Source organism: Epinephelus lanceolatus, chromosome 20 (assembly GCF_041903045.1).
Source record: "Epinephelus lanceolatus isolate andai-2023 chromosome 20, ASM4190304v1, whole genome shotgun sequence".
In the NCBI taxonomy this organism is placed as follows: domain Eukaryota; kingdom Metazoa; phylum Chordata; class Actinopteri; order Perciformes; family Serranidae; genus Epinephelus; species Epinephelus lanceolatus.
Window position 1 is genome coordinate 7,330,093 of NC_135753.1, and position 22,445 is coordinate 7,352,537.

General features: G+C 41.9%; 3 protein-coding genes across 5 annotated transcripts in view; 2 read left to right on the top strand and 1 right to left on the bottom strand.

The window, feature by feature from the left end:
• LOC117264798 (uncharacterized) overlaps window positions 1–615 on the top strand; it is a 39,527-nt gene extending 38,912 nt beyond the window's left edge. For all 3 annotated transcript variants that reach the window (XM_033639059.2, XM_078162965.1, XM_033639061.2), the window contains one exon: window positions 425–615. In XM_033639059.2, the coding sequence (XP_033494950.1) occupies window positions 425–579 (155 nt within the window). In that variant the 3' untranslated portion in view covers window positions 580–615. The remainder of the gene's footprint in view (window positions 1–424) is intronic.
• A 989-nt stretch (window positions 616–1,604) lies between these two features.
• cldn11b (claudin 11b) lies at window positions 1,605–7,204 on the top strand. The gene is made up of 3 exons (XM_033639062.2): window positions 1,605–2,216; window positions 2,394–2,558; window positions 4,518–7,204. The coding sequence occupies exons 1-3, from the start codon at window positions 1,991–1,993 to the stop codon at window positions 4,775–4,777; spliced, it is 651 nt and encodes a 216-aa protein (XP_033494953.1). The 5' UTR covers window positions 1,605–1,990; the 3' UTR covers window positions 4,778–7,204.
• A 15-nt stretch (window positions 7,205–7,219) lies between these two features.
• On the bottom strand, window positions 7,220–15,982 carry slc7a14b (solute carrier family 7 member 14b). Its single transcript, XM_033639239.2, has 7 exons — window positions 15,521–15,982; window positions 15,111–15,347; window positions 13,603–13,820; window positions 13,364–13,510; window positions 12,556–12,764; window positions 11,685–12,469; window positions 7,220–8,877 (listed from the first exon to the last, which is right to left on the bottom strand). The coding sequence occupies exons 1-7, from the start codon at window positions 15,819–15,821 to the stop codon at window positions 8,504–8,506; spliced, it is 2,271 nt and encodes a 756-aa protein (XP_033495130.1). The 5' UTR covers window positions 15,822–15,982; the 3' UTR covers window positions 7,220–8,503.
• Between the last annotated feature and the right edge of the window lie 6,463 nt (window positions 15,983–22,445).

The window sequence follows — 22,445 nt, forward strand, 5'->3', positions numbered from 1 at the left end:
GACTTCAGCCAAAATGGCTACAAAGTGACACAAAACGGCCAAAAGGACAGAATTGTACCTTGAAGAATCACAAAATGATCTCAAAGAGACTGACTAAAAACAAAAACACAAAACCACAAAGACACAAACAACAAACAACAAAAAGAAACAAAAAGATGCAGTCTGTGTGTCTTGCTCCTATGTAGGAGAGATGGTGGAGCCCTTTGTTTATCTGTGCCCAGGGGCCCATTGTCTGATAATCTGCCCATGACTCAAGGGTGTTTATGGTCTTTTTAGCAGTTATTATTGTTATGTTGAAACAGGGAAGGGGGTTCATCAAACTGCTGATATGTGACCCTGACCAGAATAAGGAGTTTAGAAGGTGGACAGATGTATTTTTAAAGATGACTTCAGCCCAGAACTCATCTTAATCTTTGTGTTTCAGGCTGCAGCGATGTGGCCGAGGCTTTTCGGCTGCAGGAGATCGATGGTCAAGCTCTGCTGCTGCTGACCGAGGACCACCTGATGACCAGCATGAATATCAAACTGGGGCCGGCTCTCAAGATATGCGCTCACATCAACGCACTGAAAAACCAATGAGAGAGTGAAAAAAAACAGACTAATACAAAGGAAAAAGAGAGAGTCGGGGTGTGATGAGGAAGGCAAACTGACAACAAAGATGCTGGAGAAGAGATGAATGGAATAAATTAGAGGAGAAGAGAAAGGAGGAAGTTTTTATGAAAAACAAAAGCTGACACCAAGGATGACAGAACAAAGTCACAAAAAGAGATTCACGGTAATTTATGAGATTATAAATCGAGGTGTGGCCTTAGGAGACGGGAACAGAAGCGAGAAGACACCAGAGTCCAGAGGAAATTTCATCCGTTTTAGGCCCTCTGACTGTAGCAGGAGACCAGGGGGGATTTTTGTAACTTTGTGTACATTTTACATGCCGCTGGAGAGTGTAAATTTGAGCTATTTCATGAAGGATTTTGAACATTTAATATATAAAATTTGTCTATTTAGTTTTTTTAGAACGTGACGTCAATGACAAATCTATCCAGTAGCTAACATAACCGGTGTGTGTAAAAAAAAATAATAACAATACGTAGACTTTGTAAGTGATTAATGAAAGTTTAATGTTTTATATCACTATATTCTGGACAAAAACATGTCTGTGGATTAAAAAAAAAGTCACTATCAGGGTAGAGACTGGTGTCTTTAATCGTCACATTTTTATGGTATCATGCTTGAAATTATTTAATAAATGAATAATTAATCAAGATGATTGTTTTATGTTATTGTTTGAAATAAAAAATGACGTGTTTTACACCAGCAGGGGGCCGTGGTGAGGCAGGTGAGTGATTTATGAAGAGAATTCTATGTTTTATTAAATAAACGTATTTGAATTCATGTCACAAAGTTCCTTCCGCAGATCCAAAACTTTAAACTTGAGCCAAATATTCCAGGTCAATCTGTATCTGCTGCTTTTCTCGTGGATTTAGGTTTCTCTGTGTTGAGTCTGTCTCTCCATATCTGGTTTAGGTTAGGATCTCACATGCGCTCTGATTGGCTTGAAGTTTGGACTGGAGGGTATGCTTTTCACCACACCCTATAATAAATCTTATTCTAGGCATTTTTCTGCGGATCAGCCTGGGGCGCGTTAACGGGACGCAGCAGGATTATTTTTTAATTTCTACTTTTTTATCAGGATTCTGATCTAAAATATAACATTTAGAATAATATCCTTACTGTTCTGAGTGAAGACTGCAGAGATATTTTGGAATACTGCTGGTCAGCTTTTCATCTTTTATAAACTGGGCAGAGAACAAGGAACAAGATCGAGTTTTTTTTGTCTCTGGAAGAACAAAAGCTTTTAACGTCATATAAGAGCAGAAAGAGAGAGAAACATATCAAAACCCTGTAATCTGTTTAAAAGAATCCCGCATTTTTAAAAGTGATTTTAAAAATTTGTGATTTTTGTTGGCGCGTAAATACGCACGGCGGTTCCATGGCACACATGTGCAGGCAGATCACCGGCAGCGCAGCGAGCTGTGCGGGCTGGGTCGGAATCATCGTCGCCACGGCCACCAACGACTGGGTCCGGACTTGCGACTACACGGTGGCCACCTGCGTCCGTATGGACGAGCTGGGCTCCAGGGGACTCTGGGCAGAGTGCGTCATTTCTCCGGCGCTTTATCACTGTGTGGCCCTCAACCAGATCCTCACCCTGCCAGGTAAAAGGGTTAGACAGATTTACTGGGGGATAGATTATTGTATCACACACTCATTAATGACAGTATTAGATTTAGATCAAAAATGTAAAACTGCCACATGTTTCAGTTATAACCCCATCTCCTTCTCTCTCTCTCTCTCTCTCTCTCTCTCTCTCTCTCTCTCTCTTTCTCTCTCAGCCTACGTCCAAACGTCTCGTGCCCTGATGATCTGCGCATGTCTCTTCGGTCTCCCCGCGATGCTGCTGGTGCTCATGTCAATGCCCTGCGTGCGGCTGCAGAACGACAACTCTGCCGTCAAGCAGCGACGCGCCCGGGTGGGAGGCATCCTCTTCATCATCATGGGTGAGGAGAGACTTCCCCAGCACACACACACACACACACACATTCTGAAGACTAAAACAATAAGGGAGTACGTGTTTTATGTTTCATGTTCTGATGGGGCCAGTATCATTCAAATGAATGATACCAATGAGGCAACCTACATTGTGAGTGGTCCACTCGTTCAATTCCGTGCTTTTGGGGCAATATTGGATTATCAATTAGCTTTACAGCAGTGATATTCAACTTGCTCTACCCGGGGACCATTTCTGCAAAATGAGGAGGGCAGGTGCCAGTTAATTTATTTTTAATTAATTAATTTTTTGCATATAAATAATTAGCTCGGACCTCTGTTAATGGGGTCCAAGGGATGCAGTAAACAAGCATGCTTTTTAATTCACTCTGGTATCTCATTTAAATTTAAATTACCTTACAATAAATGAATTAATTAAAATCCCAGTAATCCCAATTCATTTTCATTGTGCCTTAGGAAATGGTCAGCGGGCCACGGGGTAACCTATCACAGTCCACAAAAAGATGCAAAGGAACTGCAAAGTAACCAGAAAAAAGAGGCAAAATGACCAAACCCCCCCCCCCCCCCCCCCCCCCCCCCCCACACACACACACACACACACACACACACACACAAAATCCGATAAAGACACATAGAAAATTACAACAAAGAGACACAGAACCACAAAAAGATGCATGATGACGACAATGGAATGCAAAACAACCATACAAAACGAGGTTAAATTAATACAGAGGGGGCCATTGTCTGATAGTTTGCCAGTGTGAGTAGAAATTAAAAATATCTGTCTTTTGCACCCCCCTGTGGTAACACCAAAATTACACTGAGGAAATGCATGCCATGAAATAATGGATTATGATATGATATGATATGATATGATATGATATGATATGATATGATATGAAGAACATTTTAGAAGACATTATTTCAGTAATTTTGGTTTCAGGGGACAATTTTAGTTTTAGAGGACGGTAGTTTTGATTTAGAGGAAAGTTTTGGTTTAAAAGGACCAACCATTATCATTGCCAGGTCTTCAATACCAACCCTTTGTCTTGTCCCTTGGCGTCTGGTAGCGACACACAAGGCACCCTTTAGTATCAATGTGACGCACAGCTGAAACACATGAGCATGTGGTTGTCAATGTAGGAAACAGTGGCAGTCAGGTTGAGGCAACAAAATAAATTGCTTACGTGACGTAAATACATCAGATGAGTGACGTGAAAGCATGATGACAATACTATTATGTTAAAACAACACTGACTTTTGGTTTCACAAACTGTTGGTGAAACGTCCTGGGTGAAAGTCTTGTTTTGTTTGTCATCAACCTCCCCTCTGTCCTACCTTACGCAGATTTTCTTGCTCTTTATAGTACATCAGTTGCTCTCTCAGTATTGCATTGAAGTTAAAGGGTCCCCTTTCCATCAACATCACGTGCCGAGGGGCATGACAAAGTGTATTTGACAACCTGGGGATGAGAACAGCCTGAGAGGACAGTAATTTAGGTTTTATGTGACATTTTGGGTTTTAGAGAACCGGTTTGGTTCAAAGAGACATGTTTAGTTTTTAGAGGACACATGTAGAGGTTTTAAGGAGACATTAGTTTTTGTCTCAGGAGACAGTAATTTTAGGATGTTCAGTACTCGGGTCTTTCCCAGTTGTTGCAGGAGGGAGGAAGGAGGGTCAGGGTCTGTCAGACCAGGCCTCATCCTGCCCGGGTTCATCTGCCAGACTGGTCTCCTTCCTGTGGGGCAAGACAGGTAGTTCCTGTAACAGCCTCAGGGACAGACAGCCAGATTGATACAGACACCATACTCATGCAAACAGTGCTTTAGACAGTGAATCCATGTCCAGATGTGACTAAAGGCCCAAGAAAGTTTCATTTTAACCCTTCTTTTTAACATCTATCTTTATAAATGTGTCCTCTCTAACTCCTCCGTCTTCATCTGTTCCAGCTGTGTTTGGCATCATATCGACTGTCTGGTTTCCCATCGGTGTTCACCAAGATGAGGGTCTGATGTCATTTGGCTTCTCTCTATACGCCGGCTGGGTTGGAACTGCTCTCTGTCTCCTGGGCGGGTCAGTTATCTTGTGTTGCTATGGCACCGACCCTGGGACCCCGAGCAGGGACAACAGCTTCTACTACTCCAGGCAGGGGGGTACTGCCACGCCGCTGGATCCCCCCGCCAACCACGCCAAGAGTGCACGAGTGTGAAGAAGATGTGGTTGTCTGTCCCTTGTTTTATATGCAATTTTTAGATTTAGCTGATCCAACTCATAAGACGTGAGCATGTTGGGGTTTAGTGCCTTGCACAAGGGCAGCAAGGAGCCAATCATAGCTACAGGAACTGAGGCACAAATAATCTCATTGGTTGGTTGAATTTTTGTCTTTATGCAGATTTTACAGTTTTACATAATTTTGAAATAGCAAACTGTTGCTTGTATGTGTTGATGAGATTCTGCCATTTTAGAACTTGAGATTTTACAGTGGCAATAGACAATTTTTTTTTTTTTGCTTTAACTTATCATTATGAAGTAGATGTTGATTTCTCAATGCTATAGAATAATGACACCATCAGTGTTTAGGTTGATTCCCTTTAAGCCTCCCTGTTACAATTCTGTCTGCCACTGGGTACAATCTCCTGGGAAAATAATAATGTTTTACAGCACAATACTAAATAAGTAAGAAACAAAACCTGCCTACTTATTACTACTACTGGCTTTTTACTCTGCCTTTATCATAGCACTGAGGTCTGAGTATCTAGTTTAAATTGGGAAGCAAGAAAACATAGAGCTCTGGGGATAACGTCTTTCTGTAAGCTTAGGCAGAAGTTAGCATTGCCCTGGTTACCTCCTCAAAGAGCCTATGTGATTTTTCCATTAGATTTTGGATTATTGCAGGAAAAAAAATCTGTGCCAAACAAATGTTTATGATAGTTACATATTTTGTTCAGCAAGTTAATCTTTGCAAATGAACACCTCTTTTATAATTTAATATAAGTCCAAATGCAATCAGCAGAATTAAAAAGCTAACATTAGGCTATTAGTGAACTACACCATGGTTGCACGACTAACATCGCCACCACAAAAGGGCTGAAAATCTGCGGTGTGATGACATTCTGTCATCTCATTCAGCCAATTCTTAGCAACCACCTTTTTCAAGACACATTAAAAGTCAAAACCCACAAGTGGGGTATTTACTGACGAATTTTATGTTGTAGAACAAAACAAAAAAGTCTCTTAAGCTTGTATTAACCACAGATACTATTTCAGGCATCTAACCAAAAACCCATTAGAAAAAATTGACTATGAGACAAGGGAACCAGGAGTGTAAAAATTCTAAGTCATTTCTGGGTTTTAGGGCTCATTCCTGGGGCATTCCTGAGCCAGGAGCTACAACTAATGCCAGGACCAACTGAAAAAAACTCTTAGTTTGTTCCAGGAACAGCTGTGTTTGTTTCTGGCTAGTAGTGTACGCCAGCTATGTTAGCTAACACTATCCCTGGCAACCAAAAACAATTCCTGCATTCTATTTACCTCGGAAGTCTTAGGTTGAAGCTGGGAATGACGTCACACCCAAGTTGATCATGTGCCAGTGTAAGTCAGAAAACTAACCAAGATGCTGTTGGCAATACCAGTTCTAGCCAAGTTAGCCATTGTTAGCAATACCAGTTGATGACAACTTGTTACACTGTATTTTTTGCATACAAACACCATAGCAACATGTCCACAGACAGAAGTTTGACAGCACTGTCAGCGCTGATGGAGGTGCGAACAGTATATTAATACAGCTTTCACTACTGTTGATGCGCGGAGCAGCCATCTTGGACTTCAACGTCAGGGTGAGGGTCCCAGTCTCTCTGAGTTGGAAATCCAACTTAAGGGGGCATTCCAGTTGGATTTTTCAACTGGGAACTCTAAAATTCTAACTTCCCACATGGAGCGCACCAAAACATCTGTGTTTGTTTGTAACTGCTAGTGTTAGCCATGCTGCTTATGTTAGCACTAACCTTGGTAGTTAGAAACAAATAACTTTCTGGCTGGTAGTGTTATCAATGTTGCTAATGGCAGCTACGCAAAGTAACACTAACCCTAGCAGCCACAAACAAACATCTAAGATTAATTCTTTGTTTAATAACCTAAACAAAGAACTTGTTTTCTTGCGATGGCTTTTCTGACATAAGCAGTCACTAAACTACAATCAAGGAGTTGATAAGCAGACAGTTGGTTGAATATTTGACAATGCCACTGGGTAAACTGTAGTTAAGTTAGGTAAATTGTAGTTGCTCGGCTCTGAGGAAAACAGAAAGTGATCTGGTTGACTTTGTGACAGCAGTGCCAATAATAATACCACTTGGAAAGGCTAGCGAAGGAAAAGTTGAAAAATTGTCTGTTTTCACTTTAATAATAAGCATGAACACATTTTAAGAATATTGGCTGAAGTACAGAGAATTAAAGACTAAGATTACCTGCTCTCATTTAATCCCATACAAATATTGTTTTATGTACTAATAACTGTATAACCTTTTGCAATTTTAAACTTTTCATATTAACAGTGTAACCAATATGTATCAACTATGCACCTGTATTGTATGATCTTTGGCTGGTACTACAAATAATAAAAGTTTTTCAGTAATTAAGAGTCTTAGAAAAATAATTTCTCTCAAAATGAGACATTTATTCCTGCAACCCCCATTTTCAGTTACACACATGAACACAATTTGCTGCTGAAGACACTAAATAGAACAAACACTCTTTCACTGTAAACACCATTCACTCAAACAAAAAACAAACAAACACAAAAGTAATTTTCAGGGCTTCACAAAGCCGCAGTTAAGATGCTCAGAGATGCCATGAATGGTCACAAGATGTAGAGATGAAATACATCTTTTAATCCTCTTTCACATTCGGTTTCATGTTGGAACACTGACTTCTGCTGTCCCCATGTCCCATGAGCTCTGGGATCAGGAGGTCCTAAAGCCAAAGCTTCTGTATTGACTGATATTAACATTTTACTTTGGAAAATCAAAGGGCTCCATCGAAAGTAAGGATGTCTCTATCACATTTTTGTTGTTCCTGTTCCTTTAATATTGATATCTTTGATCAGATATTTACTTATTTTCTGCTACATTATAGAACTGCACAGTGCATATTTAGGCTTGTACACAGTAGGTAAGAGGGGGGGCTTTTGATGCATCTATGCTGAGCTGATCATTGCCTCATAACCCATTTATAAAAGGATATTCACGTCAAAAACCAACGAAAACAATGCAAGGGGTGGCATTGGTGGTGTTGGCATCTTCTTTCAGATACTGGAGAGAAGTCCACTTTGAGGAATCTGTGAATTTAAAGCTTGTCAGATGCCATAACACTACACAGAGATTTGTCAACTTTGACAGGATTTTACAACTTCTACAACAGAAGAAAGCGGGTAATGTTGGTCAGAACACAGCCTAACAGTACCAGCATTGTATTGGTAGCCATTGATTCAAAGTGCAGCGTTTGAACATTTTGAGTAGGACGAGAAGCACTAAATCTTGTCTTTTACGGAAGGAAGTTCTGTCTTATAACACCACTGTTTTTCATACAAACATGCAAATTTAGGCTGAAGGTATGAACCAAGACAGATGGTGGTGGAGATTCACTGTTAAGGTGAAAAAAAGACCAAATGATTAACTGAGGGTTGAGCAGCTGCGGCGGCCTTCATTCAGTGAAACATCTGTGATGGGAGGTGTCCACTGCATCCCCTCCCCCACTCCCTCCTCTGATATTCAGAACAGGTTTTCACACTAAGCAGACAGAGGGAGGGGCTCACCTTTAAATATTAAAATAAAATCCTGTGATGTAACTTTTTCTTGGAGGTTATTTGATTTAGTGTCTCATGTAGACGGCACTTTGAAAGTTCAGTTCATCCTGTCATAAATTCAGAAGCATCCTTTGTTCAGTCCTCCTCTTCACCTGCATCAAAGCCATGATTGGTCCTTCCTCTGCCTCTGCTTGCAGGCTGGCCTCCTGGTCCAGACTGGTATCCATACTGGTCACCATTATCCTCATACTGGCTCTGATACTGCTCACCATCTTCATACTGATTCTCCTGCTGCAGCTGGTTGTGGTATCCCCTCTCTTCTGGAGCAGACCAGCCCTGGTAAGGTCTGTCGTCCTGTTCCTGGGGGTAAAAGTTGTCATCAGGGGAGAAGGTGTCGTCGTCAAGATGGTCATCGTAGCGCTGGTAGGAGCTGGCGTGTGCCTGCTGTTCTCGGGCATTGAGCTCCAGTGTGCTGTGCCACACTCCATAACAACCATAGATCAACAAACCTGAGGATAGACAGACGGTGACAGTTAAACACAAAGACAGCAGGTAAAAAAAATGTCCAGCTGGAGGAGGGTTAGCAAGCATTATTAATTTCAGAAGGTGGGAAACTCTTCCCTCATTTTGTCATCTGTCAACAATCTGCAGATCTAACAAAGCCTAGGTCTACAGTATGTTCTTCTCTCTGCTGTCAACCCTGTAAAAGCTGTGATGTCTCTGTGAAAAAACAACCGCTTTTTGTGCCTGATAGGCTACCAGGAAAACAGCAGCAGGTCACCATAACACACCCATGTTTGATGGCTAAAAAGCTGGTGGAAATGCAGTGATGACTTGCCAAAAAACAACTGATGTTGTTTGTTGGTCTTTAACAATGGTCTGCAGCTTGGCAGGTGTCTCGTCTAAGTGTCACAATGTCCACCATCCCCTCCACTTCCAGATGACAAAGTCAGCTCATATACTAGCCTACATCACTTCAGAAATGCTGCGATTATATGAATGAAAGGTGGAAATGTCACATACTCATGGTTTGCAGAAAGATACAAGGCAACTGGACTGCTGTACATCAACACCATGAACGCAGAAGAGCCCTCATTAAGAGCCACATCCAATCTTATGCTATGTCTAGTTTACACTTTCCTCAGCACAAACCATGTGTAAACAGTGTTGCATAGTAGCTAGTTACATGTAACAGAGTTATGGAGTTAAATTACAAAATAAATGCAATTGCAATCAGTTGCAGTTACTCAGATAATATGTAATTAGATTATAGTTACTTAACAAAATATTTGTGATGATGCAGGGGTTACATTAAAAACTCTTTTTTTCAATAAAAAAACATATATGTAAAATTTAACATTCATTGTGTTGCTCTGCATCTTTTCAGTCGGGCAGCAATGCCTTCTTTATTTCTGGACAAATCACCAGTTTGCACTGTAAAAAAATTAATCAAAAAGTAGACAAATGTAATAAGTTTCATTATTCTGATGAAGTAATTAAAATAGTTACATAAAACATTACTCATTACATTTTTTACAGGGTAACTAGAGATCTGTTACATATTCTATTTCAAAAGTAACCTTCCCAGCACAGTGTAAATAGGCGTCAGTCTGGTGTCTCAAACTGTGCTGACTGTGCAAAAACCCACAGGAAGAGCTAAAAGCACAGCAGAGCCTATATGATAGACAAAAACTAAAAATAAGTTCTGGTACAGCTCTTGAACTGAAACCAGATGCCAAAACAGATCCATAGGCCTTAAATCCTCTTCCAGATGGATTTGTCTTTTAAAGGTTGTATTGTAATGTCATTTCTTATCTTTTAGACCCATTCATGTGGGAGAGGCAATCTTTTTAAATTACTCTAAATCACAGACACTGAATTTAAACACCATGAATGCACATCTGTGTTATGGAAAATACTCTTAAACAGTTTAACCACAATTATAATTCAATTATACTGCATCCAGGTTACTTTACTAGTTAAGTCTCACCAGCCATATTAACCTAACCATTGGTTAAACTGACCATGAACGCACCTTGACAACAGATGATGAACAAATACAGCCTCTATTACTTTTCTATTAGTGTAATTTGTTTAATAGTTAAATTGCACTCTAAGGTTCCACTATAGAAATAAAAGAACTGGAGTTGGCTCCTCTTAAAGCTGGGGTAGGCAGTTAAATTTTGGCATCATTGGGCAAAAATCCCATAATAACCTCTGAGCATATTGTAATTTACATGAACTGAGAGACAACTAGACCTCTGCACCTGCATAAAACATGGGTCAGTACTTCAGAGGTAGAGAGAAAATGTTGCTAGTTTAGCCTTATACTAACAGAAGCCAAAGGCTCAAGGCTGCAACTCATGTTCACGATTATGTAGCTAATGTTAGCTGGAGCCTTGACTCACAGTGAGTCTGCCGCCTCACTCTCCGCCACTACAGACCACCTCACCCAGTGCATTTTCATCCAAACTCAAATATTACCGCTGTGTCAGTGGACCTAAACATTAAAATATGACACCCTAGGTAGCCTGCTATGCCAGTTTTGAATGTTCACAGATAACATCTCAATTGACACTTGTCTCGATGCATATCATTTCGCCACCAAAAGTGCTTCTGTACAACGAAATCTGATGCCAAAATCACTGACAAAGCGGCAGTATCTAAGAGTTGGGAATGAGAATGGGCTGCTTCGCCAGCATCTCCGGAGACAGACAGGCTGCAGCAGCCCAAATCCAGCCTGTCTAAACCCCAGCTCCAGAGGACCAGACAGACTTGATTTCCTACTGGATCAGCACACTTTCTGTCGCTGCTATTCCAGAGGTTAGACCTGGTGCTGCTGCTAGCCACCAACCTGCTGTGACACCCGGCACTGGGGGTTTGTGCTGGTCAAATTCAAGCTGCCAACAAAATGTCCATCTCTTGTTGCTGCTAGCTTTCCTCCGGGGGAAGCAGTCCACAATAGCCGGGAGCGAGGCAGAGGGAGCATAGGGTGGCTAACAGCTTATTTTTGTTTCAGTTGTGGTCTGATAAACAGAGAGAGAGTGAGGCAAGGAAACAATGAAATAAGTTTAAGGAAATCAGTGTATGGGAAACACTGGGTTTCTGTATGAAGCATCAGTGGTCACCTGGTGGGAGGGACTTAGGACTCAGAAGCTGCAGGAGGGGGGTGTGTTTTCAAATTCTACAGATTTTTTTTTTGCCTTTTCCAGATTTCCTCCTTACCTAGCTTAGGTCCATTATTTTCTATATCCAGACAGCTTATTATGTATATATGCTGCATTTGAGATCCATAATCAAGAATGTTTCATCTCACCTATGAGGCACCAAATGGTGAACCTGGCCCAGGTGAGTGGAGACAGTTTAAGCATAAGGTAGCTGTTGACCAATATGGCAGCTGCAGGGACAAATGGCACACAGGGCGCCATGTAGGGCAGCTTCCTCCCACTCTCTGGCTGCTGTATAATCATAATTAAAAGCTTCACCAAGGACCCGGTCATCAGTGTGGCCATGAGGCCTGAAAACACTGCCCTGGCACCAGTTCCCTGTTCAACCCCAAATATAATGGTGGACCAGAGGAGGAAGGACGTGAGGAAGAAGAGGAGGGTGCATCTGGTCACTATGCGGCCAGTGGCAGGAGTGGGCTGGGCCGACGCTTCAGGCATTCCGAGCCGCATTCGCAGGGTGTAGTAATGACCTCCCAAAAGCCTTTTCAGTAGAGAGGCATGGCCTGTGTGGAAGTCAGAGTCGTCCCCCTGTCCTTCAGTCCCGCTTGCGTGGTAGGACGCTGATCTGTCACCATCTGAGTCTCCGATCAGCATCTGGTCGTCTTTGGTGGGGACAGCTCCGTCATCCTGAAGCTTCAGGCCAACTACATCCTCTCCGGAGTCATACTGGTGTGTGTCAGTCTGTTCGTCAGGCTGGTAGCGCAGTAAGAGCACACACACGCTGACCAGAGTGTACGCCAGCAGGGTGCCGATGGACATCATCTCGATCAGGTCCCGCAGGCTAACCAGCAGAGCAAGGAGGGCCGCGAAGCTCCCTGACACCAAACATGCCACCGTGGGAGTGTGTGTGAGTGCAGACACATGAGACAAGAACCTGCAGACACATTAATCACAGATTTAGCCAGGAAATGAAACCCTCATCCTACCTGTATTTGTTTGTGTGTTTTCATGCCTCCTCACCTGAACAGCAGGCCATCACGGGACATGGCGTAGATGACTCTAGGCATGGGGAACAAAGAGCCCAACAGAGAGACGGTGAGTCCGGCTATGGAGCCAACAGCCACAATGTATTTCCCCCACAGGAAACCATGCACCGCAAACATCTCCATGAGTGGAGCTGAGCCATCGATCAGGTTGTAGGGAACCATGAGGGTCAGGATCACACTCACCTATACAGAGGAAATGTGTAACAACTTCAGGGCTCCTGCATTAGACAGCAAGGCCACCTGTTTTCACTGTATGTCCTTCTCTATCCATGTACAAAAATGAAAGGGTCAGATGGTGATGGAGATACTTCACCTCAGTAGGTTCACTAGCTTGACATCACCAGACCAATTTGCAAATGTTTGCAAGTTAGTTTCAAACCTGACAGTTCATTTTTGACTTCTGAAAAGCTTCATTAAAGCCCATAGACCAAAATGGCAAAATGAACAAGACCCATTTGCTGTACTGCAATGACAAAATCCTCTGCAGCCCAAAAAGCATTTTCCCTATAGACCACCATTTTAAATGAGACTTTTGTAAAACTGTTGACAGGAGGACACCTTGAACTACTAGCAAGGTCAGTTATGACTCTTCCTGTTATGAATGATTGATCCATTGAGGTTTTATTCTTGTAAAACTTTCCTTGAGCAAAACATGCATCTGTTGATGCATTTTTGCCCGGGAGATAACAGAAATGAATATGACCAAAAGACTTCTATTTGATGGTGAGATTTTGTAACTTGTCTCCATTGTGTTATGAACATGCACGACACTGTGTACTGACCGACACATATGCAGTGAGGCAGGTGACCAGTGAGGCGGTGATGGCATACGGGATGGAGGTGTTTGGGTTTTTTGCCTCCTCTCCTGTCGTCGCAATGATGTCGAAGCCGATGAAGGCGTAGAAGCAAGTTGCTGCACCTTGCATCACCTGATCAACAACAGGAGATCATTTATTCACTATTTCAGTCAGTTTGAGGATTTAAAGAAGTGACAAAACACCAAAGAGGTTGAATATCTCACCCCTGACCAGCCATAGGGCAGGAACATGCCGTTCTCCCAGTTGCTGGCGGAGAGGAAGAAGAGTCCAGCGATGATCATGAAGACCCAGACCACAAGGTTGACCACGTTGAGGATGTTGTTGAAGCCCACAGAGTTACGCACACCGAGAGCAATGATCACTGTGACCAGCAGGGCGATGAAGAGGGCCAGCAGGTCAGGATATGTGTCCTCACCTTTACCTGAGACGAACAGACACACAGCAGCACTTGACTAGAAGTTCTATAGCTCTCTCTGTAGGTCCACAAAAATTTCCTCACTCTTTGGCTGATATTTGGCATGAAGGTGGTCAAGTCCATGTGTGTGTGTGTGTGTGTGTGTGTGTGTGTGTGAAATATCTTAAATATATGATGGATGGGATGAAATCTGACAAGTTCTCATTACCGCTCTCTTACTCTAAAGACATTCATGTTCCCCAGAGGATGAATCCTACTGACTTTGGTGATCCTCTGAATTTTCCTCTAAGTCCACAATGAGGGTTTCATTTGTTTTTCTGACTGAAATATCTCAACATCTGATGGATGTATTGCAATGAAATTTGGTTCAAAAATTCATGTTCCTCTCAAGATGAATTTGATCATTTTGTCTTTGCCGCCCACGAGTGGTTTAACGTCTCACTCTGTTATAGTGATGTAAGGGTGGACTCCAGGACACCATGAGGTCTCTAACACCCAACCACACCTTTTGGTGGTACAAGGTGTGTTCAGAGGTCTAACAGGCTTTAAACTTTTTCCAAGAGCAGACAGCAAAACTCTGCTTTTCAGCTTGTTGTTAAGTTACTCTTTAATTTCCCATTTAGAGTCTTTTTTTAATGTGTCCAATAATTTGGTTTATAACCAAATACCTACAAAAGTAATGACATTCCCATCAGCCTCAGCTGTACTTTGAGTTTACTGCTTTTTAGCGAATGTTAGCATACTCATCCCAAGTCATTATGTATGCTAAACATCAGTATGTTAGCATACTGATGTTATATTCTTAAAATAAATCAAACTATATATTTTTGTCATACAGTTAGAACTTTATAATTCTAATATTATGACCTTTTCCATAAAGCTATAAATGAACAATTAATCTTGTAATATCTGACTTTTGTTTCTTAAAATATTACAACTTAGGACTTGACAAAACAGGATTCTTCCCCCCAAAAGTGGCTGTAATACTCAAAGTATATAAACTCTACTGTATCAAGGACTGGAGTGAGACAACTGTATTTATTGTATTTAGTAATGTAAGTGAATCCTGATACATTTGTAAATTACAGTCATTGTCAGTTGTTTAACTTTACTATTTGGTTCTTGTTCCAGTCTATAGTTCCCATGACAACTACAGCTTTTTGCTTTTTCCTTTAGACCAAATACAAATCAGTTTCTGTTATTTGTAAATATGTAGCGGAGCATGTTCAGCCTAAAACAGACTTTTAATTTGCTCTTAATGTGCTGAAAAATGATAAACATACGGCTAGTACTGACCGAGTCCTTTCAGCGTGCCCAGGTGTGTTATCATGTAATTGCTGATGCTGTGATTGGCTAGAGAGTCGAACATGCTGCTGAGAGCCGACGCCCCCGCTGCCGTGCCAATCAGATACTCCAGGATCAGATTCCAGCCAATAAAAAACGCCACAAACTCCCCAACTGTCACATAGCTGTAGGTGTAGGCCGAGCCGGTTGTCTTTGGGACTCGGACGCCAAACTCTGCATAGCACACACCTAAAGACAAAAATTAGATTAGAGTAGATTGTCCAAACACTTAACCCCCCACACACCGTCCTACTGCCACACTTACTCACTAGAGCACCAAATGTGGATTAATCCACCACTAAAAATAGTCCCCAACAAATGCACTGAACAATGCTTTGTTGTGTCACCTCATGCTGTCTCACCTGACAGTATGGATGCCACTGCTGCAATGATAAAAGACAGGATGACCCCTGGCCCAGCCATCGCCTTGGCAACCAGCCCAGCGACTACGTACATCCCTGTGCCAACGCAGCTGCCAACCCCGAGCGACACCAGGTCCATGGTGGTCAGAACCTTGGCGAGCCCGACTGCCGCCCCCTCCCCGAGCTCTGTGAGGTCGTTGGAGCTGTGAGCCATGGAGCCCACAGGTTTGGTTCGCAGCAGGCGAGAGTACATGTTGTACCAAGCGTCACCCAAAGACACCCTGCCCAGCCACGCCGCCATCGCTGCACCTGTTTATCACCTGTTGATGTGTGTTTTTGACTCCTTCTATCTTTTCTCTGTCATTCCCTCTATCATTCTCTCAGTTCCATGATCAGTCTCCCAATCAACCTCTATCTTTGTTAGGTTTGTTGTTCAGGAGCCACAGATCCAGATGGAGGACACAAACTCTGTGGAAAGAAGTATTTAAATCATTTACTTTCGTCAAAGTATCAATGTCACAATGGAAAAAGATTAATAAGTCCTTCGATCTCTGCTATCTGTGATTGGCATAAGCATGGTGACAGGAACCAAGGCCATCCTTTCTGGTCTTGCCTCAAGCTCAAGAGTTTGTGAGACAACATTTTTCATTTGTATAGCGAACATAAACAGCAGACAGCTAATCCCTGATGCTGTGTTCACACTACGGGTGACACAGCAATGTTAGTCCAGCGTGACACGTTACAAACCCAAGCTGAGCTGCCCCCAACTTTTTTTCAGTGCTCCAATGATGCAGTGAAGGTGGATCAGCCAACTATATGTTTTTTTTCTAGCTGTGATACACTTTTATTTAGCTTAGTTAGTTGACATTAGGCCAGCTTTATGTGCATTGTGGTGAACATGAGACTTATATTGATCCAAAGCACTGATCATTTTTGACGAAATACAAACTTTTGATGGCATTCAGTCAAGGTGCTTTGTAGCAAGTAGCAGACACACCAAGCCCGTCATGACATAACTACTTCGCTGTATGTAAGAATGTGGCCAAAACGGTTACTGCACTCAAATTCAAAATACTGCCACAAGTCTTGTCCGCCCCCCCCTCCCCTACAGATTCGAGGTTGCTGGACAGCGGCATGCTGGAGACTGATTTGTTTGCCCACGGGCGGCTGCTGTGGCAGGGCCACGTCGCCGCGTCCTTGATCTTGGGTTTTCCAGCAGACCGTTCGAGCAGTCCAGCTTCTCTGCTGCTATCGCTGCTGCCGGGATACAGCTGAGGAGACTGCTAATGCTATGTACTGGGACACTGCTAATGCTGCTTGCCATGCTGCTGTAGCTCAGTTGTAACTTTAACTGATGCTGAGACTCTACTGACTGTGTGACTGGTAGACGGTGGTGGGTGGCGCAACAGGCCAAAACACAAATTCAAAACATAAACATGATTTGTGGACCGTAAAAAAATTTTTTAAATGCGAATATTCTGGCTGTATTGTTGTCGGTGAGATCAGTATGTTATATGAACATTATTCCTTAGTCTCTGTGACATATTAGGAGGATTTTACGACTATTTGCTTTAGATTTCTTACATATAGCTCCTTTAATGAGCGTTTAAGCAACACTTTAGAGGTGACTCAGCGATAATGTAGATGGTCACGCTATTGGTGTGTCACTGAAGACAGCATGACAGTCTGTGTGATATTGGGTTGCTCCAACTACTCTTTGAGTCTTTCCCGAGAGCCTGTCAATTCCCATAGACCTCCATGTAAAAATGCCAGACTTTACAGCAGAAATAAACATTATTTATTTATTATTTATTGCCTGGTACAAAAAAATTGCAACTGCCAACCTTATCACTGCGCAAAAGGAAGCATCCATTTACTGCTAGCTTACTTAGCACCAATGAGCTAGCTAACGTCACAGCTCAGCCAAAGAAGGACTCCAATAATGTTTACATCTCACACTGTCATGAGCACAAGCCTCTCACCCATAAGTAGATGCAAACTTCCTTCTGCACGGTGATATGGTTGGCGGGTGTAGTTCAGTAGAGAGAAAATAGTTCCTACATGAAACTGCTCACAACAAGGTCTGTGGATTATCTTGAGTAACCAGGTCATGATTTCTGGAAAGAGACATTGCTGCTGAGTTTTTCAAATCTATATTTTTGGTACTCTGAGCACCACAAGCCAAGTGCCATCTAGCTCCATTATATTGGAGAGAAGGCAGACATTCCTATGGCCGATATCGCCCAACACTCAGCAACTCACACCAAAACAATCTAGAATGATAAATAGCAGTACAAGGAAGAGGAAAAACAAGCCTTTAAAATTTTGTGGTGAACTGTTCCTTTAATCCCCAGTCACATTGTTATTTTTCAGTGCTTTGACTGACTGACTCAAATGTATTGGTTTGGAGGCGGAACCTTCAAAATAAACAAATAAAACCATAACTACTTGCATGGCTCGATACCACAAGAGGTAAGAAAAAAATAATCAAAAATATGTTTTTTTAATGTGGGTGCCCTGATTCTTTTATGTTTTATTTTAGAAAACCAGATCATTTCTTCAGTAAATAAACTGTGCAATCATAAAAGGCCAATATGAAGCAGGTATACCTGTCCCAGCCTCATGATGGTAGCCATCAGCTGTTCTCATCACTCACTAGAGCGAGACTCCCCCTCTGAAACATTAATGAAGACCGAGGATCTGCTTTCACAACGGAAAGGTACGGCTTTAGCAGCTAAACTAAACTGCATACAGACCTGAAGTAGCCTCTACAAATCTGAACTTAGTGCTTCACACTTGAACCAACACCTGAACTGAATTCAACACATGAACAACATCAACAGGTTGGGTTTAAGACAGTGAAGAGCACTGACAGTTTCCTTCTTTGTGGCTGATGAAAACTCCTAACATGCAGGTTAAAGCCTGAGCAGACAGGTAATAAACTCACTGGTTGTGTGTCTTCCTGAGAAAGTGCTGGTTGAGTCCACGTCCTTTGCAGACCTGTGGGAAATAGTGACGAGAGGAGATGCCAATGTTAAGACCTGACACCATGTGATCAAGCTGATACATTATTCAGCACCTGAGCGTGGGCAGGTGTGTGTGTGTGTGGCTGTCATCATTCATTCATAAGAGGGAGGATACAATAGCTAATGTTAAGGTGTGTGTGAGAGAGAGTTATGTTTGTACTGCAGCTGTCACAGGTCACGTTTCTTTATGCTTTGTATGCAGAGCTGAGAACTGACCAGGTGTGTGTGTGTGTGTGTGTGTGTGTGTGTGTCATGGAAAGTTATCTCAGATTTCCACATTTCTACCTTTCTATCTAGTAGTTTTAGCTCGATATGAATCTTAATAATTTTTTTTCCTTGTAACTATCATATATGATTCTAGATTGTTATTGTTATTCTGTATGTTTTTACTATGTATATAATTGTGTCCTGTGTGAGGACCCCAGGAAGAATAGCCATTACTCCCACAATGGAGTGATGGCTAATGGGGATCCTAATAAATAAACAAATAAACAAATAATCGGTTGATTAAAGTTGATAAAACATAATTTGTTAAAGTTCATAGTGAGTCCCAACTAAAGGTCCACTTCCTGGCTTTTGTCTGGAGCTTTCAATCTCATTTTCATCAGTACATGTAGTTTGCTCAGTTGTCATGAAAATGGAAGAGTTTCACTTTTTTTCTGTGTTGTTATATTTACAGAAATTCAGTCAATAGACTATGATTGGACCATTAATAGACAATGGGGCCCCCAAGTGCCCCCATACAATTGCTTGGTCCCCCTGGCAAAAATATGTGGAGGTCGTCATGACTGTTTTAAAGGGACATTGTGTAACATTTTCAGTTGTTTATTGGCAAAAATTGATGTCTGCATTCATAAATATGTCATCACTGGTGTACTATTACCTCCACCAATAATCTGACTTATTCTCGTAAAAGGAGAATTTCGGATTTGTTTGTACATTGTGCGGGTAAGTCGTCTGTGGGGTTCCATTACGTTTCGCCATCTTGAGAATACACCCGCCAGCAAGGGACATACAGCACCGCCTTCGGCGTTCTCGTTGAGAGCCAGGCCAGCACTGCGTGACTGAGGAGCCGAAGGAGAGGAGCAAGAGGTGCTTCGCTACTACCCTGGCAAATTTGAAACAAAGTCCCACTCTTTGAGCATAATACAGGATCATGCATATGCAGCATCATGGGAGACGGAATCCTTGTCGCCAAGAAAGCGCAAAAGGGAATAGAAAAGGCAGCGTGACCGACGAATTAAAAAAACGAAGGCCCACATCGGGGTAGACTTTCCCAGGTAGAGAGAGCTGCTGAGGGAGAATGGTAATGCAATCACAGGCCAGCGCCACTGTTGGCTGTTAGCCGCTGTTAGCGGCCAGTCGCTAACAGCCTCATCCCTCTCCTCGCATCACTGCGCCGCTGTTAGCTGTTAGCGGCTGTTAGCCGTTAGCCGTTGTTAGCCGCTGTTAGCGCTGGCCTGTGATTGTATTACCTTTCTCCTGTTGTAAACACAGCCAGCATGGTGAGGAGGGGGTTTGTCAACTCGCGTCGCGTGTGTCTGTATAGGAGCCTGAATGAATACTCCATGTAGTATCGGATGACATGGTTTCATCAGTGTTATCATAGCTTTTTGGTACACAGCGGCTACAGTTGTTGCAATACGTGTTTGAAACAGTGAGGTGCTAGAGTGCGCCATCTGTTTGAATACAATATATGATTTCAACGTTAGATGGGAGAAATTCCTACACACTGTGGCTTTAAAGAGACTGTGGCATGCAATTTTCAAGCTAGCGCTAGGGTGAAACTTGACAATTGAAGGCATCCATTGGTACCAACCATGTTAGCATAGCTTATCGGGAAGGGGGCTGGATAACACCACAAAAACTGGGGAGGGAACAACTGGCATGGCCATTTTCAGAGGGGTCCTTTGAAGTTTCACCTCAAATATCTGAATAAAAATGGGGTCTATGGGTACCCTCCAATCTCCCCTAATCTTGAAAAGGCTTGTTCTCAGTAAATGTTTTGTTCCTTACAATCAATGTACTGTTGTCACTGTTGCAAGCTGTATAATTGTGTTTTAAGGAAAAGGACAACCAGCCTAATTGAAGAAGACTGAAACGCCTAACACATGTAAATACAGATAAATAACACATTAAACATGATTGTTGTGGAACGCAGAATGTTAACTGTATTGATATTACTATTAGATAACTATTAACTCTATCATAAGAAACCAACATTTATGAGTATGTGATTCCTTAACTCTCATATTGACATGGTTTTCAACTTGCCTATATATTTCAACAGCATAATAGAATTCCTGAAATTCAGTCATGACTTTTGGTTTTGGTGGGTCACCTGAAGATTTACCTAGGATACACCTGGCCACCGCTATGAAAAAACATTCTGTTCTATTTCCTTTTAATCTTTTATTTGCTTTTAAGATACTGGTCTGACTCCTTAGTATAGCTCACAGGTTTTGCTCCTGTATGACTCTGCTTGTACTGCAAAATCATTTTGCAGGGGCCCTTTATCTATCCCAGACTCTTGGCTGAAGACTTGAGGGGGGACAGAGCTTTGAGATAAGAGTCCAGAGGTTTCGGAACACTCTGCCTGAGGAAATAAGACTGAGTTGTGGTTTCTTTTAAATCTAAGCTCAAAATGTACTTTTATTGCACTGCTTTCCCTGACATTTTTTCTGTTTTGGGGGTTTTATTATTTTAATTTGTATGTTGTTCTTTTAGTACTTTTATTCTGTTATTGCTGTTTTTTAATTTGTTGTTAATCATTGTTGTTTTGTTGTCACTTTGTAACTTTATTTCAATGAGTGCTATATACATTAAGATGTTCATGTTGTTGTTGAAAAACTTATTACATTATTATTAATAATATATTTTTTTAAAATGAAAATACATTTTTTTAAGAAGTGCACCATATTTTCAAGTTTTTATGTTTAGAATTAATCACTTTTATTTTTTCCAGTTAAATATGATTTGTTTTGCAATTTTTTGACATTATTCTTGCATCCACTTTAGTGATTTCTTATTGCCATATGTATTGTTATTATCATTATTATTATTATTGGTAGTGGTAGTAGTAGTAATAGTAGCAGTAGTATTGTTCAAAAGTGTGATAGTGCACTATCATTCATACTTAAAGAGGAAAGTGATTGTTAAAAGGGAAAATGATACATTTTGATACATGATACATGGAGGGGGACTGTCGCCACACCAAGAGGGCTCCTGGTTCGATCCCAGGAGGGAGCCCTTCTTCATGGTCTCCCCGTGTCAGCGTGGGTTTTCCCCAGGTATTCCGGCTTCCTCCCACAGTCCAAAGCCCTGTGATAGTCTGGCGACCTGTCCAAGGTGTACCGTGCCTCTTGCCCAATGTCAGCTGGGATAAGCTCTAGCCCCCCGCGACCCTCAAGAGAATGAAGCGGTTAGAAAATGGATGGATGGATGGATGATAGATAGAGTTACTTCAGAGTAGTACTTCAGTTCGTACTGCACTTGCATGAAGTCAGGGGACTCAGAGGCCGAAATATCCTGAATTATAGTCTTTAGTGTGGATCAAGCTCCAAAAACACTGGATCCTACACTCCCCATAATGCAATGTACGTATCTCTCATTAGATCATCTCTGCCTGATGAACAGCCATGTCTTTCAAACTTAACACCTCACATTTTGCAGCATAGACTTTGAAGCCCATTCTCATTCCCAGGTCTTCAATTTCTGAGGCTTTGTCACTCCCTCGGCGCACGATATTGACAGCAAAGGCAGCCTTTAGCATTTTTCTGAGAAGCCTAAGCTTTCATCTAACTCCAATATAAACTCATATGTGGCAATACTCAACAATGAGATCTTCATATAAAGAGAGAGAAAGCATAGGCAGGCTGACTGATAAAACAAAACAAGAC

Bases quoted from the DNA above. Each gene is read 5' to 3' on its own strand.
- slc7a14b (XM_033639239.2), bottom strand. From the start codon at position 15,821: ATGGCGGCGTGGCTGGGCAGGGTGTCTTTGGGTGACGCTTGGTACAAC. The intron at 13,511-13,602 runs GTGAGATATTCA...GTTGTTGATCAG, and splicing joins TGCCCTATGGCTGGTCAGGG to GTGATGCAAGGTGCAGCAAC. The intron at 12,470-12,555 runs GTGAGGAGGCAT...ATGTGTCTGCAG, and splicing joins CGTGATGGCCTGCTGTTCAG to GTTCTTGTCTCATGTGTCTG.
- cldn11b (XM_033639062.2), top strand. From the start codon at position 1,991: ATGGCACACATGTGCAGGCAGATCACCGGCAGCGCAGCGAGCTGTGCG. The intron at 2,217-2,393 runs GTAAAAGGGTTA...TTTCTCTCTCAG, and splicing joins CCAGATCCTCACCCTGCCAG to CCTACGTCCAAACGTCTCGT. The intron at 2,559-4,517 runs GTGAGGAGAGAC...CATCTGTTCCAG, and splicing joins CATCCTCTTCATCATCATGG to CTGTGTTTGGCATCATATCG.